The sequence below is a fragment of the Balaenoptera musculus genome, chromosome 10 (assembly GCF_009873245.2).
Source record: "Balaenoptera musculus isolate JJ_BM4_2016_0621 chromosome 10, mBalMus1.pri.v3, whole genome shotgun sequence".
NCBI classification, from domain to species: Eukaryota; Metazoa; Chordata; class Mammalia; order Artiodactyla; family Balaenopteridae; genus Balaenoptera; species Balaenoptera musculus.
This window is the reverse complement of record NC_045794.1, coordinates 94948074-94967065: the sequence shown is the minus strand read 5'-3', so window position 1 is coordinate 94967065 and position 18992 is coordinate 94948074. Positions and strand designations below refer to the sequence as shown.

The 18992-nt window shown below is 54.3% G+C and overlaps 1 protein-coding gene across 2 annotated transcripts; it reads left to right on the top strand.

Moving 5' to 3' along the window:
- Positions 1 to 2668: 2668 nt before the first annotated feature.
- On the top strand, positions 2669 to 14914 carry DNAL4 (dynein axonemal light chain 4). 2 transcript variants are annotated; one of them, XM_036866610.1, is made up of 5 exons: positions 2669 to 2748; positions 10539 to 10746; positions 12366 to 12449; positions 13749 to 13847; positions 14492 to 14914. In XM_036866610.1, the coding sequence occupies exons 2-5, from the start codon at positions 10678 to 10680 to the stop codon at positions 14510 to 14512; spliced, it is 273 nt and encodes a 90-aa protein (XP_036722505.1). In that variant the 5' UTR covers positions 2669 to 2748; positions 10539 to 10677; the 3' UTR covers positions 14513 to 14914. The 2 variants fall into 2 exon arrangements, with proteins under 2 accessions (XP_036722505.1, XP_036722504.1); XM_036866609.1 differs by having other exon boundaries at positions 13749 to 14914.
- The last annotated feature ends 4078 nt before the right edge of the window (positions 14915 to 18992 follow it).

Below are 18992 nucleotides of genomic sequence, written 5' to 3'. Positions count from 1 at the left end.
GAAGGTATTGCAATAATACAGGTGGGATCATGGCGCTGTGCACATGAGGAGTGCCATGAAGATGGCCAGAAGGGGCTGTAATCAGGACATAGCAGTTAGAATCAGCAGGCTTGTGATTGATTTGAGGTGGGTGATGGTAGGGGGAAGAGGGAAGGACAAGATTCCCTGATTTCTGATGGAGGCAACTGCGGGTGGTAGTGGTGCCATTTACTGAGACGGGGATGCAAGAGAGCAAGTTGGAGGAAGATGGATTCACTTTGGGACACTGAGTTTGAAGGGTTTGTGGGACATTCTGGTGGAGATGGCCAGTGGGCATTTGGATATTTAGGCCTGTAGCTCCAGTGAGAGGCCTAATCTGGAGAGAGAAACACAGGAGCCATCAGAATCTACAAGGACATTGACAATGGAACCGTGGGAGTGGATGAGATCCTCAAAGGGCAGTCCTTAAGGTAGCAATTCTCAACAAGATGTGTGTGGGGTGGCATAACTCCCTGGAAGAGTGTTTGGAATCACCAGAGAGGTTTTCCAAAATTCACACCCAACCCTCAATTCCTGTAAATACTCTAGGCAGCATGACTAAGGGAAACTCTTGCTGATGAGGAGGTGACCTAGGGTAGGAAGGAATTTGAGACCATTGATAAGAGGAGGGTCAAGGTGGGCACAGAGATCAAAGGAAGAAGGAGCCAGAAAGGAAGAGAGTTTTTAGGAGACCCAGGAGAATGAGGTGCCCCAGGTGTTAGGATAGAGCAGTGATTCTCAGTTGTGAGTGTGCACCAGGGGTGCTTGTGAAAAATACAGATTACTGCCCTTCACTATTCTGATGCTGTGGGGTCCTGGAATCTGCATTGTAAAGAGTTCTGCAGGCACTATCTTTGGGGTGGAGAATTTCACGTAGATGGTTGTAGTCGACAGATTTATGCCAGCAGGGGGATGGGTCCACTAAGATAAAGACTAAAAGGGTCTATTGGATTCTGCTCTTCAGGAGGTCACTGGTAACCATGGAAGAGGGAATTTTGGTGGTGTCGTGGGAGTGGAAGCCAGATTGCAGTGGGCTGAAGAATGAATGGGAGGTGAGAAAGAGAAGACAGCAAATGTGGACCCCTTTTGGGAGAAGTTTGGATCAGAGGCGGAAGCAAGAGCTTCATCCCCCTCAAAGGCCACCTTCCATCTCTTGGAGAAACTCGGCAAAGAGGATTGAGGAAATCTGGAGGCTGAGTCAGATGTCCCGTGGACCCTCAGAACACACCAGGGAGGCAAGTTGGGAATTGGCAAAGGCCTGGCGCACCTCAAGCTTCCAAGTCTCAAAACTAAACCTGCTGTGCCTGCCTTCACCTACCCATTCCAAATCCAGTCTACCATCTTCTCCATCCAAGTGATCTTTCCATAACCCAAATCTGCCCGTGTTTCTGCCCTACTTAAAACCCTCCAGCAGCTACTTTCCCCCACTCTCACCTCACATCTCTGAACCTGGCATTCAAAACCCTACTTCCCTCTGCATCTTCACCTCCACTGTCTTCACCATTCCCCTTCCCACTTGCACCATGTTCATCATCTACCCAGGCCTCATGGAGCCACCAGCAGTTCCCCAGTGAACTGTGTGTACCCTCCTAGCCGCTGGTCATCTTAGACTCAGCCAACTCAAGCACCACCTCTTCTGAGAGTTAGTTCCTCCCTCCTTGGAGAGAACCAGCACCTTGCCCACACCTCTACCGGAGCACAGGTAGAATGAATTACTCTCTATTTGTTGACATGACTTTCCCCACACCGGACTGTGCCTTCTCTGGGACCAAGGTCCTCATCTTACTCCCCTCTGAATCATCAGCACCTGGCCAGGGCTGAGTTCCCAGTAAATGCCAATGAATGTGAAGTGGGGTTCCACCCAAAGTACCCATCATGATAGGGTAAATGGTTAAAATATGGAGCACCCCACTGACCCTTTGATCCACCAATCAAATAATTGAATCTGCAGGTTCTTCTCCCCTCCCCCCTTTCCCTTCTCCCTAGTTGTACTCATATGTTCAGATTAATTTCTCCTAAGGGAAAGAAGAGGCAGGCTCTGGACAATGGTATCTTTAGGTCAGATGGTACAATGTCTCCCACGGGCTAGGACTAGTCAACTATATGAGGGTGTGCTGCTGTGCGAGAGCCCCTGGGTTCCTTCTCCAGGAACTTAACCTTGATTTTTTCCTTTTACAAGCTACTTAACCTCTCTGAACCTTAGTTCAGATGGATGTGGTTACGAATACTATTTGAATAGTATTCGTAACCACATCTCATTGTGGTGAGAACCAGGTGCGATACTCATTGTAAAAGCCCTACATAATGCTACTTAATATTAGGCTTTTGAGATCCCAATAAAGTAGCATCTTAGGGTCACGACACCGACAAATTGCATTTGTTATTTCGAATGACTAAAAGAAACTCCCCAGGCAATACTGCTTTTCAAAGTTTCTCTAAAACGAGAACTTCTTAAGGTGCCCGGCTCCTCAGGCCCACTTAAGACAACTATAAGTGAAGCCCCACCTTCCCAACCTCTGAGCCACGCCCCTTTCCGTACAAATCTCTACGTTGTGGGCCCTTCAGCATTGATTGACGTTTTTATTCACCAATAAGAAGTAAAATTTCTGTCAACGTCCGGTGAGGGGGCAAGACTTCCTTGCTGTTGCTAAGACACTCTTGTTTCCCTCCTTGACAACCCTGGCGGGGGTGTGCTCGCTGAGGCCCTGGCTCCGGCCCCCGCGGGAGCAGGTGAGGCCCGGGGGAGCGGTGGGCAGCCGGGCGGGGAGGGCCGGCCCGAAGGGGGGCCGGGAGGCATTGCGGGGCGGGCAGGGCCTCGCCCACCGCGGAGGCCCCACCTCAGCCTCCTGCCTGTTGGTCCCCAGTTCCAGGTCCTCCCAACCCCCATTTCCCTCCACCACCGCTTCGGGGACCTGCGAGTTCTGTCGAGACAGTTTCGCCGTCGCGACTCTGCAGGCCGCTCCTCCCTACCCTCCCGAGGTCCCCTCCAGCTTCACGATCCCACGTCCTCCCTAACCCAACTCCTCCTTGCGCCTTGATCCCACATCCTTCGCAGGGTAACCCCCTCCTCCCGCGGGTGGGCGGGTGGTCGCCATCGCCTCCACCCAGACCGCTTGACTTGGGCAGTTGACGACGTGCTGGGACTCGAGGCTGGTCATTTCCCTTTTGGGCCTCAGTTTCCCTATTTGTAAACGGGAAGTTAGGTTGAATGATCTCTAAGGTCTCTTTGACGCTGACGTTCTAGGATGTGATTCTTTGACCCAACTGTAGGCTTCCCTGACGATGTGGTCCTTTTGGGAAGTTTCGGGTGTAGTGAAAAGGACCTGGCAAACCTAATTTGGATTCCCAATTACAGGACCCTAGCAAGTTACCTAATCTCTCTGGAGTCCAGTCTGAGTATATACAGAATTAGGATACTGCAGCACATCTCTTTTGGGGATTCTGAGGATAATATGAACTTCCTTCCTTTGTCTCTTATTTCCGCACATTTTCCCCGTCTGAGAAGTGTCACCAGCTCCCTTATGGTCAGCTGTCATTTCTCCGTTTCTCCTTCAAACCCACATCTCTAGCTCTGATCTTTCTCCTGGGCTTCCATGGTTAGGGAGACTTCGGGAGAGGGGTTGGAGTAGAGATTGATATATTGATGTGGCGCTTGGGCTTGGTGGCTTCCCTCCTGCCCCTGATAATCCATGATTCCATGATTCCCTGCTCCTGATGAGACACCTCCATTTGTGTATCTCACCAACAGCTTAAACTCAGGAGTTCAAAAATCAGACCAGCCCGCATCTTTTATCTATCCATCTGTTCTACCTGACTTCCCCTGTCTGTCTCAGTGGCATCACCATCCTCCTGGGGCATCCTCCGTCACTCTGCCATGCCCATCCCACTTAGGCAGTGTCAAGTCTTTGATTCTGCCTTTGATTCTCACACTCTCAAGGGTCTCACACTCTATGCCTAAAGCCACCGTCCTGGTTCAAGTTTTTAATGCCCGTCACCCGGGCCATTGCTGTAGCTTCCTAACTGGTGTTCCTACCTCCAGTCTCTCCTCCTGTTAACCCAGCCCACCAGAATAGTTGCCCCACAGTGGTTAAGAATCCGCCTGCCAATGCAGGGGACACGGGTTCGAGCCCTGGTCCGGGAAAATCCCACATGCCACGGAGCAACTAAGCCCGTGCGCCACAGCTACTGAGCCTGTGCTCTAGAGCCCGTGCTCCACAACAAGAGAAGCCACCACAATGAGAAGCCTGAGCACCGCAACAAAGAGTAGCCCCTGCTTGCTGCAACTAGAGAAAGCCCCAGCACAGCAACGAAGACCCAACGGCAGCCAAAAATAAATAAATAAATAAATTTTTTTAAAAAAATTAAAAAAAGAAAGTACTTGGCAAAAACCAAACAGCAGTCAAAACTGATAAAAGGCCAAATTTTGTTTAAAAAAAAAAAAAGAATAGTTGCCCCAAAACACAACCATATCACCAGCCCCCAAGACACTTCCAAAGGGCTTCTCTTTCTCCACTAAAAATATCCATACTTCTTAAGCCTGGGTCTTAGGGCCCTGCTATATGTCCACAACCTGACCCCAGTCTTTTCCCAGCCTACTTTCTCTTTTCTCCCTTGCCAAGTTCTGTCCTCAGGCCAAATTGGACTGTTGAACTTTCCCAGAAAACGCTTTGAGCTTTCTGTTTTGACATCACTGTGTTTGTTCATCTCTCTGCCTGGAAGGTCTTGCTCACCTTGCCCCCCCCATCAGGATTCCCACTCACCTTTTAAGGTCTGACTCAAATGCTGCCCCTTCCACCAAGCTTTTCTCGCTGTCCTCTGTCCCCTCCAGAATTCTCCTATTTCCTCTATCTCTGCACCCGGCTTGTGACACTTACTGCTTTCTGCCATGAACCATAGTTAATTCCTTGTGTATGTGTGTTGGTCTGTCATATTGGATTGTATGCTCCTTGAAAGCAGAGACTGTCTCTTGTTTATAGCAGAGTCGTTGAAAAAGCTTAATCCTGAAGTCATATATAGCTGATTGAATCCTAGCTCCTCCGTTTATTAGCCGGGTGGAAAGTCCCTTTGCTTTTCTCAGCCTGAGTGTTCATCAGAGAAGCAGGGATAATAGTGCCCGTCTGACAGAGTTCTTAGGGGGAGTAAATGAACGCCCATCCTGTCGTCTTGCTCAAGGTCAGTGCTTAATAAATGTTATTGAATGGATTTGATAGGTCCTCTCCCTTCCCAGGGGGCAAATGAAATATAATTTAGTTACAGTGTAGATATTTGTTGGGCTTCTGCCACGTGTCAGACATTGGACTTGGTGCTCAGGAGGACAGAGCAAGTCCTTCAGCCCCAGGTGGTTGTCTGGACTCACGATGCACTGCTGAGTCGTGACTGCTTGTGAGATTGTCACCAGTAGTTAGCGATTGTGACTGATTTTTTTCAAAAAGTAAATCAGGGCTAACTCCAATTCATTTCTGTGATAACGTCGTTCTTAGTCCCTTACGTTCAAATCTGTTCTCTTGAGTGGGAAAGGAGGGGGTAGGTGGGAAAGTGGGGGGTGGGAGACTGTGTAATCTGCTGTCTGTAGTAAGCATCTGTTCTCCTGTGGAGCTGATGTCTGTGATAGTTATGGCTTTTTGTTGTACTTTGTATCCTGACAAAAATGTTTGGATTTGGGTATGTCCATGAGGGTGTACCACATGAGTCAGTGTCGTTTATTGCATCATCTTATACACAAAGAAAATGTCTTGCTCTCTACCTCCCCATCTTTCTCTCTCCCTCTTTCTTTCCTTCCCTCCCCCTGGTTTAAGACACATCAGAAGTTTTCACTGGACCTCAGTGAAATGAGAAAAAATAAGGGTGATGTGAGAAAAAAAAGCCTTTGTGTGCATGAAAGGTAACTCTTTTCTTGAGAAGGACTGTTCTTTCTCCTGTGATCATCTCTTTCTTACTCTTAAAACTTTCTTTTATAGTAGATGATGCATTTTTTTAAATAAATTTATTCATTTATTTATTTATTTATTTTTGGCTGCGTTAGGTCTTTGTTGCTGCGCAGGCTTTCTCTAGTTGCGGCGAGCGGGGGCTACTCTTTCTGGTGGTGCATGGGCTTCTCATTGCTGTGGCTTCTCTTGTTGCGGAGCACGGGCTCTAGGCGCGTGGGCTTCAGTAGTTGTGGCACGCGGGCTTAGTTGCTCCGCGACATGTGGGATCTTCCCAGACCAGGGATCGAACCCATGTTCCCTACGTTGGCAGGCAGATTCTTAACCAGTGCAGCACCAGGGAAGTCCCAGATGCATTTTAAACTGTGAAATCCAGATCTTCTGTGTTGTTTCCTGACTTCACCACTGACATCTTAGACGAATGCCCTCAAGTCCTTAGGTTCCTTTCTCCTCACCTTACGAGCTTTGCCCTTTGTTGGCCAGAAGGCAGAGGGCGGACGTGTCAGGGAAAGGCAGGAGGATAACCAAGGTGCCGAGTGTGTGTGTAGCCCCCATACGGCTGGAAGTAGGAGGCCTGCCTGGACAGGGGGCTGGACCAGTGGCTGCCGAGGACTGACATTATTTGTGTTACTGTCTTGTTTCCTACTTGCTTGTGACAGGAAAGCAAGCACAGAAGGTAGCGTCAGAAGAATAGACGTGGGCTCCGATCCTGGCTCTGTCGTTGCTGGCTGTGTGCCCACAGGCCAGCCCCCAAACCTCTCTGAGCCCCAGTGTCTTTGTCTGAGAACTGGGAGCGGGTGCTGCCCCCACAGGTTGTTATGGGATGAAATGAGGCAGTAAGTGTGAAAGCGCAGTGTCACCACACCACAGCCCCCGGCCCAACTGTGTTTACCAAATTTCCTTGTGACTCCTTCCTGCTTCAGTACTAACAGCACCGGGGTGGGGAACTCGGTGAGTGTTGGTTTGTTTGGCCTAGCATTTAGCTGTTTAGTTGGCTGGGATATGAAGAAGGGCATTGCACTTCCCCTTCCTTCCACACCAGTAGCAAGAGCTGACATTTACTGTGAGGCAGAGTCTATTCTTAGGCCCAGTTTCCAGATGAGAAAACCAAGGCCTAGAGATGTAAACACTTATCCGAGACAGACCGAGGTGTGAAGTCAGACCTGCCTGTGGAGCACGATGCCGTGCTCCAAGCGTGTCCTCCCACCTCTCGGATGCCGGAAGGTGGTAAGGGGTGGCGAGCCGTGGTCCACGAGCCAAGCGTGTTCCAGGCGCTGAGTGGCTTGGGGTGGGGGTCGGGGTGCTGGCTGACACTTTTGGCCTTATTTCCCAGAATTCATTCATTTTTCCTTCCTCCTTCCCACATCCCCTAACCCTCTTAAGGATTCTTCCCAAACACTTCAAAAGCAAAATAATAAGTAGTGACTGAGGTCACTGCCACAGAAGAACAAGGGGCACAGGCTTTACAAGAGGATGAGGTGAAGAGCCCTGCCTCTGCCTCCTGTTGCCTAGGAGAAGCCTCGCATCAGACACGGGCGAGGCTGTGTAAAGCTCCAGAGGGGCCCTTGGGTAAGGAGGAGAATAAAGGGCAGAGAGGGAGCAAGGCTGCCACCGGCTCTGTGCGCCAGGACGGGCCCCGGGACGGTCGAGCTCTGGTACCCAGCACATTCAAGTGCCCTGGCCAGGGGCACACTTACATTATTAAAGGGCTCTCTTTTAGACCTGGCGCAACTTCTTCCTGGCCTGATCCTGTCAGGCACACACTCATCTGCATGGAAGATTTATAAGGTTATTAAAACCTCTAGTTCTGCTATTTTCGGTAGCATTCTATCAGCAGGGTTTTAAAATCGTGGCTGAATGACTGTAGCTGTACTATAATGATAGAGCATCATAAAAAATTCTCCTACCTCTCTGGATTTGGAAACACATCATCTATAACTGTTCCTTTTCATTCTGTGAGTCTCATTCCTTTTGGATCCGCAGGAGTACGTGCGGTGGGTAGGAAAAGTATTTGCAGTCGTGATCCTGAATCAATGCGGTTGAATGCTATTGACGAAGTGCTGGCTGATTCCGTGGTTTCTGTAAGAGCAGTGCGATGCTGAGTGCAGAGAGCTCTGCGATTTCACAGCGCGCACGTGCGTCTCCTTGCTGCTCTCCACTGCTCTCTGAGAATGAGAAGGCGGGATTATCCCATTTCACGGAGGAGACCAAGACTCAGGAGGTTAAATTACTTGCCCAAGGCTGCAAAGCAAGGAAGAGGGCAGAATTGATTTCAGTTACAGAGCTAGTATTCCAGCCTTAATATTCCGCCTCGTGATCCTGTACTTTCTCTTCTCTACAAGGTGATGTCCCCCCTAAAAAAACTGTCCCAGTGGCTTTTCCACTTTGTTCCTGAAGAATGGGCTTTGGTAATACCTCTGAAGTCTTGTTTCATCAGGATTCCATGTGTTGAAGCAGAGTCCAAGCAGCGGTCACGGACCCTGACCTCCCAGAGGGCAGACGTAGGCACAATTGCCTCCGAGCTCCCCTCCACGCTAGTGCTTTTTAGCCCAGAGGATGAATTGAATTGAGTTGACATATTCAGGTGGAAGGGGCCTAAGCAGCTGCTTCAGCATTGTAAGTTGTTCCCACTTGAAAACCTCAGGAGGCGGTGGAAGCTTAAAGCCCTTATTCTTTTATCATCAGTGTGGCCTGCACCTTCTGTCACCCCTTGATGATGTGGAGGAAGAGGCAGTAAAGTGGCCTTTACTGAAGACAGCTAGGGGGACAGGGTGCAATGGGACCCTAACATTAATGAGAAAGGACAAAATGATTCACTGGCTTTTGTGAAATAAGAAACTTCAGCAGAGAGGACAATGAGATTGTACTTGGTAATTTGCAGGCTTATATGTAAAGACAAACAGAAACTGCTAATATCTGAGTGGTACAAATGCCCAGGATGATGAAGTAAGAGGAGTTGTCCGTCCGCTGGGAACTCAGAACATACCCAATGCTGTGGGGCGTGGGGTCGGTGCCAGGCTTCCAGCCTCGCTCGAGGGAGCCGACCACACGGCGTGGCGCTGAGGACTTCTGCAGCATCAGAGGGTGGGGCAAGATTGAGAGCACAGCCCAGAAAAAGTGCACGGAAAGCTCAAGGCTTGGCCAAACAAGGATCAAGTTAGCATTGGAACAGTAGACACCGAAAGGGAAGAACAAACGTTCCTCTCACTGCTGGGCTCATAGGAGCCGTGCTAGTGGTCACGCCCTAGAGGTCAGGCGTGTGGGCGCCCGCTACGTGTCGTTGCCGTGCGGAGGCCTTGTGAGGAGGGGTTGGGGTGACCGTGCCCAGATCAAACCCCAGCTTTGCCGCTCAGTAGCTGAGTGACCCTGCATTCGTGCAGGCCCTAACTCATGGGGTCGTTGGTGGCATGAGGCTGAGTAAATACACGTGGAGCACTTAGAACAGTGTCTGGCCCACAGGAAAGCCAAGAGACGTCACTCGTCGTTACCTGCCCGTTAGTTACTACGCTAGGCGTCTTCAGGGTTCGGTGGCCGTGCACTGAAAACAAATTTATTTGGAAATGTGAGACGTGCTGGAATAACATTATTTGGCTGTATTTGTCCAAGAAGGATGGTTACAAAGGGCTTAACGACATGGCAGTTTGTATTTATTTGTATTAGTAGTACTTCTGAGATTAAAAGTTCTCTGAATTACAGGATAAAGAGAAATACCAGAATTTCCGGCACTGCTTCCAGTCCTTTAGGATCCAGACCCGTCTCTTTAGAAAAAGCCCCATCTGTTTTTCCATAACTAGATTTGGAAAGAAAAAAAAAAATCTATACATGTGTATTAGGCTTTATAACTTTTCAGTCATATCCTTGTGTGATTCCCCCAGGAGCCAGAGGGAGGGAAGGACAATTTACTGAATGCCTACCATGTGCCTGGTGTACACTGTCTCATTTGATTCTCATAACAGCCCCATGAGATAGATTGGACTACCTTCGTGTTACTGATGAGGCATCTGAAGTCCAAGGCCATGCAGCTAGTGAGCGGTAGGACCAGTACTGATGCCTAAGCCTCCCAACGCCTGGGCCAGCCAGACAGGTGGCCTGAGGGAGTGGATGAGAAGAGCTGGGCTACCAGGCGTGCCCAGTAGGGGAGGACACAGAGCGTTGCTGGTCCCATTCCTCCCACAGAGCAGGGACCTGCAGAAGGAGGCACTCGTTTGCCCATAAACCCAGGACTGTTGAACGTGACCTGACATCTCACTTCCTAACCACGTCTGCTGGGGAGCAAGGACTGCGTACATAGTGGGCATGCAGAGAAGCTACGTTCGGTAATTGCGAGCTCAAGGCTCCACCCTCAGCCTGGCCCGCAGTCAGTATTTGTCTTGATGATGACAGTGTGGGCTTGCAGCATCGTACCAACGTGTTCTTAACTGGGTCCCAGCATCTCGTGTTGACTCATCCTCCCGTCTGCAGACTTGCTGGCCATTTGGAAAAGGATGCAGAGGAGTTGAGATGGGGAGGTGTCAGATTGTTACTGAGACATTTCTAATTTGCGATGTATGGTTTTTAAGCCAACTCGTTTCTCCTGGTTTTTCCTGTTTTCTACAGCACCCCTTGGGGAAAGACATTTTCTGCTCCCACCAAGCTGGCTGGGCCTGCTTCCTGAATCTCCTGGGTGTGTCTTAATTACCAGTCCCAGCACCTCCTGAAAGCCCCACTCTCTCCTCCTGGTCACAGAGGAAGGATCATGGGAGAAACAGAAGGGAAGAAAGATGAGGCTGATTATAAACGACTGCAGACCTTCCCTCTGGTCAGGGTAAGCCCCGGAGGAGGGCGGCGGGCCCCACAGAACCTTAGAGAGAGGCAGGGGGAGATTGTCCCCTGCAGAATAGCAGTGGGAGGAAGTTAAGAAGGGCTCTGCTGGCCAGACCTAGGGACCGAGGGGTCAACAGTGATTCATTCTTTCATTCATTCATTCATTCGACAATTATTTATTTAGGCCACCTACTATATATTGGGCACTGTTCTAGGCACTGTGGATATAGGAGTGAACAAGGCAAAGGCCTGGCCCACATGAAAGAAAGGTTTAAAGAACATAATTTCAGGTAATGAGTGCTATGAAGAAGAATAAAGCAGGTATAAGGGGCTGGAGGATAGAGGATGGCTTCTAGAAAGGTTTCTCTGAGCAGAGACCTGAATAAAGTTAGGGAGCCGGCCTTGTGAAAGTCTGGGGGAGAACACTCCCCAAGCAGGGGAAGCAGCAGGCACAGAAAGCCTGAGTAAGCTCAGCATTTGGGAGGAACAGAAAGAAGGCCAGTGTGGCTGGAACAGGGTGCTGAGGGGGTGGCAGGACGTGAGTGTCAGCGTGACAGCAGGGCCAGGCCTCAGAGACCTGGGGGCCACGGTGAGAAATGTGGATTCTATCCTGAGTTCAAAGGGGAACAGTAAAGAGCTTTAAGCAGAGGAGTGGGAGTACGGTGATTGGTTTTACGTTCAGTATTTCTAAAAGGTCACTCTAGCTGTTGGAAGGAGAATGGATTTTAGGGAACCAGGGTGGAAGTGGGGAGACCAGTCAGGATGCTATTGCAGAGACCCAGAGAGATGAGGGTGGCCGAGTCCAGGTCACAGAGTAGAGGTGGCAAGACATGGTAGGGTTCTGGACGGATCTTGAAGGTAGAGCAGTAGAATTCACTGGCGCATTGGATGCTGGGTACGAGGGAAAGCAGGCCAAGGGTGATTGCTAGGGTTTATTTTGTCCTGAGCGTGGGAGAGAAAACTGTGTCGATTACCAAGAGAGGGAAGACGGAGGAATAGGTTTGTGGGAAAAATCAAGAGTTATCTTTCAGACATCTGAGGTTGTCAAGTAGGCAGTTGGACATAGGAATCCGGAGCCCAAAAAAGAAGTTAAAGCTAAGGACGAACATGTGGGAACCCTCCCCGCATAGAAGGTGTATAAATCCATGGAGCAGGGTGGGGTCCCTAGAGAGCAGATAGCTGGAGAAGAGGCGAGGGTGGAGACGAAGCCCAGAGGAGGAGAGACATCCAGCAAAGTGGCCCGAGAGGGAGCACCCAGAGGGGCAGGAAGAAAAGCAGGAGCCCTCAGAGGGGCCACACCACCTCTTCAGGCTTCTGGGCGAGTCAGCTGTGCTCTGAGGCTACTGGTAAACCGTTCCTGTGGCCGGCAGGCTCCTGCCTGGGCCAGCCTTCATCCCGTGTCTGTCGCTGTAACACGCTGGTCGCACAGGGGCCCGGGGCGTAAGAGCTCGCAAGGCTTAGCTTGATTCCGTCAGGAGATGGGTCATCTCTCTGGGCTCTGCCCGGGGCTGTGCCGGGGCAGCTCCCCGGTGTCCGTGCCTTACCCTTGGGACAGAGGCCAGCCCAGAAGGCAGGTCACAGGCTGAGGCTCTCTCTGTTTGTCCCCTGCCTTGTCTCCAGCACTCGGACATGCCAGAGGAGATGCGAGTGGAGACCATGGAGCTGTGTGTCACGGCCTGTGAGAAATTCTCCAACAACAACGAGGTATTGCCATCAGTGCAGGCGGCCCCTCGTGTCTCTGGTGACCCCTGTGGCCCCAGTCCCCACAGCCAGCTCCAGAGAGTCCTGCTGGGACCAGGCTAGAGCCTTCCTTGGAAGCATTCGGACCGTGGGGAAGGCCGGTGAGGGGAGAGACCGGTGCTGTCTCCGGTACTGATCGATGCTCACGCCCAGCCCTAGAGGGAGAAGAGCCAGAGGGCTTTCCGTGACGCCCCTGCCCATGTTCCCAGTCTCAGGTGGGCCCCTGAATAGGGTACCTTTCCCCTTGGCTCCATCCCAGTGGAGAACAGAGGCCCGCCCAGGCATTCGTTCATGTATCCATTCATCCATGCAAAAAAGATGTTAAACACATCCCTGTGCCAGGCACCGTTCTAGGTGCCGGCGATAACGACAAATCGGCATCGACACAGGGATGTCATTCATCAGTCTGGTGGTGAGCGAGAAAGAAGTCAGTGTCATGGCAGCTTGGGTGAGGCAGACCCTGGCTAGTGAGGACCCAGGCTTTGGGCCGGGGAGGCCCAAGTGCACATTCCCATCTCCAGCCCCTCCTAGCTCTTGAACCTTGCACAGGCCATTTCTTATCACCCAGTGGCCTAGTCTATGGCCAGGGGTGAGGACGCTGCCTCCGCGCTGGGCGGTCGTGAGGAGACACGTGCTGAGATGGTGTGGGTGAGCTGCCCGGCACGGTGAGGGCGCTGCCAGTGCACAGCAAGTGCCTGAGCACGGGGCTCACCCCGCAGAGGCCGGGCCTCGCCCCACGCCCAGACCTCTTCTCGAAAGAGCGAGCGCGGGAAGGAGGGAGCCGGGCCAGCTTCTGTCCCAGAGCCCACCAGACCCATCGGGGAAAAGCCTTTCTGTTCCCTGAGGGCAAGCCTGACACCTCGTGGTGACGATGGTAATCCGTGCAGTCTGCAGTGTGCTCTCCGGGGGCTTGTTCATTTAGTGCTGAGAACAGCCCTGTGGCCCTGGCACTGGACGCGGGCACTAAGGGCAGAGCCCGAGCTCCAGCCTGGGGCCCTGTGTCAGGCCCGATGCCCGCTCTGCCACCTCGCCAGTGTCTTCTGACTGATGAGATAGTGTCTGGGTTTCCGTCCCTGTGTAACGACAGCCCCTGGCAGGAGGGGGCCCGTGCGGAAACCCTGTCCGAAGGTTCCGTAAGCAGAGCAGCAATATCAGGCAACAGGCCTCTCCCTTGCCAAGACTTCTGTCTTCCGGAGAGGTGTTGACTCACGCCCACTCTCTCCCCGAAAGCTCCCTCTCTGACGAGCACCCTCTTGGTTCCAGAGTGCCGCCAAGATGATCAAAGAGACCATGGACAAGAAGTTCGGCTCCTCCTGGCACGTGGTGATCGGCGAAGGCTTCGGCTTTGAGATCACGCATGAGGTGAAGAACCTACTCTACCTGTACTTCGGGGGGACCCTGGCTGTGTGTGTCTGGAAGTGCTCCTGACACTGTCCCCCGCCCCTGCCCCCGTCCCCTGCAGGCCTTTTCCTGCTGTTCCTCTGGGATGGGGAGCAGCCCCAGGCAGGTCCTGACTTTCCAAAGGAAAGCCGGGGTCTTTTCTCTTGTCCTGTGTACCGTTTCCTGAGCCGCGCCCGGTGTGTGAATTTGTTGACATCTCTGTCCGCAGGCTCGCAGCCATCTCACGTTGAGTCCCAGGGTGTGAGGGGGCGGCAGGGGAGGGGTGGGGAGATGTGACAGGGTAGAAGGAGCGGGGGAGATGGAACTTCTCACACCGGGACACGCCAGCCCCGCCTCTTGGCTCTCTTGAAAGTAGAGCAGTAGAATTCACCCCTCAGAGCCCGGGAGCCCCCTCGCTCCCACCCACAGCACTGCAGGCAGGCGTCCGCTGTCCTCGGCTGTACGGGCCATATGCAGATGGCCTCGAGAGGGAGTCTCTCCTCGGGGGTCGCTGGCGCTTCTCTCCTTGTCCTCCGGAGAAGTGGTGACCCCCACCCCGCCCCAGAAGCCCCTTTCCCGGCCTGACCCCGGGCTGAACAAGCCACTGCATCTCGTTGGGCCGACAGCTTCACAGCCCCGGGCTTTGACGTGAGGACCGAGCAGCCTGTCCCCCTCCGTCCCCTCCCCGCTCCCCAGCCGCCAGGCCGCGTGAACCTGTTACCTTGCCTCACCTGTGCAGTTGGTAACCAGTGGCTGAGGGTGCGGGAACTGCGACTGCGCTGTTTCTCGAAGTGTCACTGACCTCCGGTGAGACGCCTGGGCCAGGGGTGCCCTCGCCGTGAGGCCTGTTTCAGCAGGGAAACCTGGCCTGCCACTTACTTCTCATCAGGGACCGCATGCTGATTTGTACTTCTTATCTCTGCTGGGTTTTCTATATTCTTTTTGAGTGTGGGGAGAAGGGTTTTAGTAGAAGGGTGAATCCTATTTTACACAGCGGTCTTATTTATATGAATGTCTTGGTTTTTACAATTAAAATAACCAAAAACTGACCTTGATCTACAGTCTCTTGAGGTTGGGGGGAAGGCAGGCTCAGTGTCCTCAGGCTGTGCTGGGTCCCAGGAACCCGGAGAAGCTTCTGGCTGGACCGCAAGGCTGCCAGAAACCCTGTGCCCAGGCACAACCCCGCGTGCCCAGGCCCTGCCCCCCCGCCGTTCCGTCACGGGTGCGGACTGAGCGCAGTTGGATGGGGCCCCGTGGATACTGACTGAGACACCGTTGGTGGCCAACCTGAGCCACTATAAAGACGTTTTCGGTCTCACATAATGTAGTTCAGTTCAAAGATGTTTATTCAGCAGCACTGAGTGCCAGGCCCCGGGAATGGGGACACAAAGATGGAGAAGCCCCAGACCCTGCCCTCAGTGAGCTCACAGTCTATTGCAGAAGAACACTTGAACCCAGTTGTTTCAACTGGATGTGAAAAGTGGTGTAATAAAAGAGAGGACAGGACGTGGTGGGGTGGAAGGAGGGGCTCCATGCCCGGCCCGGAGAGTCACGGGGGGCCTCCGGTGGGGTGAGCCCCGAAAGCCAACTCTGGAAGGGAGAGGGGATTTTCCCCAGGGGGGAGATGCTCCAGGCCAAGGGGCGGTGGGGATGAGCGCACAGAGGCGGAAGTGGCTTGAGGATGAGGGTCTGGGCGGAGCTGGGACAGCCTGTCCTCCTCCCCAGCCCACTGTCCCTGCGCTCACGGGGCCTCCTGAGATGGCCCACCTAGGACATTCAGGCCTGGCAGTCCTGGCCCCCGGCCCAGTCACAGCCTCCTGAGGCTGAGTCCAGTTGTAACAGGTTCTGTCAGCAGCTCTGCTGGACGGCACCCTGTCAGTCAGCTGAGCTCTGCTCAAAGACCCGAGTGGCTGAGCAGGGAGAGGAGCACCGTCGGTCCACTTGAGAACCTCACAAGTGCTCGCTGAGTTGCCGCTGTGCGTGGGGTCCTGAGCTCAGTGCAATGGGGCAGAAAAGAAGGAGAAGTCAGGGTCACTGCCCCAAGGCTGACCATCAGGATCTAACTGTGGAGCGGGTCCTGGCCCTCTGGGACTTGGGGGGCGCGAGGGGCAGCTCCTTGACCCCAGACCTGCGCTGGCCCAAGCCCTGTGCCATGCCGGGTGCTGCCGGGAGATTGGCGAGGCGTGCAGATGGGAGTACAAGGAGAGGGGGCGCCGAGGCCTGGAATAGCTCTGGTTTAGTAACTGCCGGCTTTGCGGCTGTTCTCTCCTTTAATCCGCCACACGTGGGTGCCAAAAAGTAAGACAGGCTCAGCCTGCATCCCAGGCAGTGGGGTGGCAGTGGGGAGTGTGGGCTCTGAGGTCCACAGACCCGGCTCAGGCCCAGCCCTGCTCTTCCTAACCTCTCTGTGCCTCAGTTGCTTTGTCTATAAAATGGGGATAAAAGGAACCAGCTCCTGAGGTTGCTGGGAGTCTCAGGCCTGCACCTGGAGCAGGTGGTACCCCTGTGGTGCACACTCTGCGTGCTTGGGCCTGCTACTCTCCTCCCAGCTGGAGATGGGGTGCTGACACCCAGCTCCCCCAGGACGGGGTGGAAAGTCAGCAAGGTTTTACAAGCCGGCACTGTACTGAGTGCCGGCCCCAGCAGGCACTCAGTACAGTGGTGCCACTTCTGTCTGCTGCGGCGGGCCCCTCCTCACTCGCCTCCCCCTCCTGCTCCCAGAGGGCGGTGTGCCCGCTGCCGAGATCGGGCCAGGTGACCCGGGACTGTCACAGCTGTGTTTCCCGGGCACTTCTTCTCTTGACGTCAGTGGCTTTCCTTCCCTCTGCTCCCTGAGACCTGTGCCAGCCATGGTCACCCTGACCTTCCTCACAGGCCCCTCCCTGCTCATGGCCAGTGATTCAACAAGCATTTGCTGACAGGGGCTGCAACAGGAGAGGGTCATGACGGTGAGGAACGCATCGGAACACACCGGCCTTGGCAGTGAGTGGCTGGCAGTCCACTGAGGGAGGCAGACCCAGGAGCAGAAAAGCAGGATGCATTTAAGTAATCTGCTAGCAGGGAGGGACGGTGGGGTTCCAGGGAATGTGGGGTTCGGGGAAGGGAGCAGCTCTCCCTGCCCGGGGCACTGGGGGAGGCGTCACAGAGGAGGTGGCATTGAACTAGGCCGTGGCATTTCCAGGGGAGGGATGAGACGGGGGGGGGGGGGGGGAACGCCTGGGGAAGGCACCCTCGGGGGAGGGGGCAGGGGCACGTGCAGAACAGCGGGGGCCTGAGGACGCTGGTGAGATGGATGTTGGGGGCAGTGGAGGATTTGGGCGTGGAGCTCCCCAGAGGGCGGAGGGAGGAGGAGCGGCTGAAGGTGAGGGGCTTCTGGGCTTGAGGGCGAGGAAGCTTCCAGCTGCTGAGCGTCCCCCCCTGGCAGGCACTGGGCTCCCTCCCTTCTGCCCGCGGTGTCCTGCATCCTCCACAGACCTCCGAGGTGGCAATCACTGTCCCCATTTACCAATGAAGAAACTGAGGCTGGGCGGGCGGGGTATCTTGCCCAGGTCCAGTTAGGAAGCGACTTCAGCCGGGACCTAGACCCCGGCCTGCCGCCCTCAGCGGCCCTGCTCGTCAGGGCCCGAGCTGTGTTCACAGGCCTGCTGTGTACCTCCCGCCCAGTGGAGAGCGGGGGTCCCCACGGCCAGTCCGCGCCTCCGTCCGTCGGGCTCCCCGCGGCTTCCTTGCGCCGGCAGCAGGCCTCCACCTCCCCTCTGCTCGCCCTGCCGCAGCCCGGACGCTCACTTGGTGGTGGCAGCGACCGCAGCCCTGCAGCCGCCGCCAGCCCCGGCCCCTCCGGTGCCGTCTGTGTGTGGGCAGCGGTGACTCGCCCACCGACACCTCAGTCCCCTCTGCCGGGCCCAGCCAGAGTCGGCGTAGGGGAGATCGCAGCCTTCTCTGGACACGTCTGGAGGCCGAGTCACAGGGCCCGGCCCTCCGCCTGGGAGAGCAGTGCGCGCCGGCCAGGGGGAATGAAACGCTGGTCTCCCCACCGGGGCCCCACAGACGCCAGAACCGCAGGCCTCACCAGCGGGGGGTCGTGGGAGGGGAGCAGGGGCACCAAGGCAGTCAGTGGGAGAAGACTGAAGAGCAAGGACTTGGTAACGGGGCCCGTGGCAACCAAGGCGGCACGCACGCTGCCAAGGGGACAGGCTGCCTTTGAAGCTCGCGGTGGGCCTGTGGAGGAATCTTCTGGTGAATACTTAATGTTGTCTTGGAAGTGGTGCAGAGAAGCTCCAGGAACCCGCGTAGCCTACTTCCTGCTCCTCTGGCGAACGGAGCCTACGGGCAGGGAGGGGGTGTCCCCTTGGCTTGTGGGGTCCCAGGCCAGCGTCTCCCCCTCCCCGCAGCAGGACTGACAGAGCTGTGAAGCAAGGCTTAGCTCCTCAAGAACAGGGAGCAGGAACGTCGGATGGTGTCCTTCAGGCCCCTCCCCCAGGTCTGCGAGGGGAATTGTTCAATTTTAGCCATAAGCCACCACCCTGTTCTATTTTCCTTTTGTTCTCCTCATCTCATATTTAAAGCAACCACCTCCCACTGCCAGCTGCTGTCTTCAATCCTTAGAAAGATGGGGCGGGGGGGTGGGGTAGAAAGAGAGCAAGCTTAGGAGGCAGAAGACCTGAATTAGTATTCATAATATTGCCAAACTATTGGGTGCCCCGAGTGTGCCAGGCCCTGCACTAAGCATTTTCCAAACTCTATCTCATTTAAGTCGTACATCCCCCCTGTGAGGAGGTACTCTCAGTATCCCCCTTTTACAGAGGAGGCATCCCAGAGAGGTCAAGCTCCGGGTCACACAGCCAGGATTCACCGTAGGCCTACAGGACACCAGAGCCCAGCTCTTAAACCTCTCCGGGAGTCTGCCCGCCAGCTGGGACAGCCACTCTGCTTCTCAGATCTCAGCTTTCTCACCTGCAAAATAGGGTTCCCAGCTTCTGCCCTGCCTCCTTCCCAGGGCTACTGTAGGGCACCAAGGAGATGGTGGCCATGGAGGTGGAATTGCTTTAAGGTTAGAAGTGCCGACTGGGGACTGGGGTCAGGGCCAGTCTGGGGAGCCATCTGCTGCCCTTGGGCCCCCACTTCCAC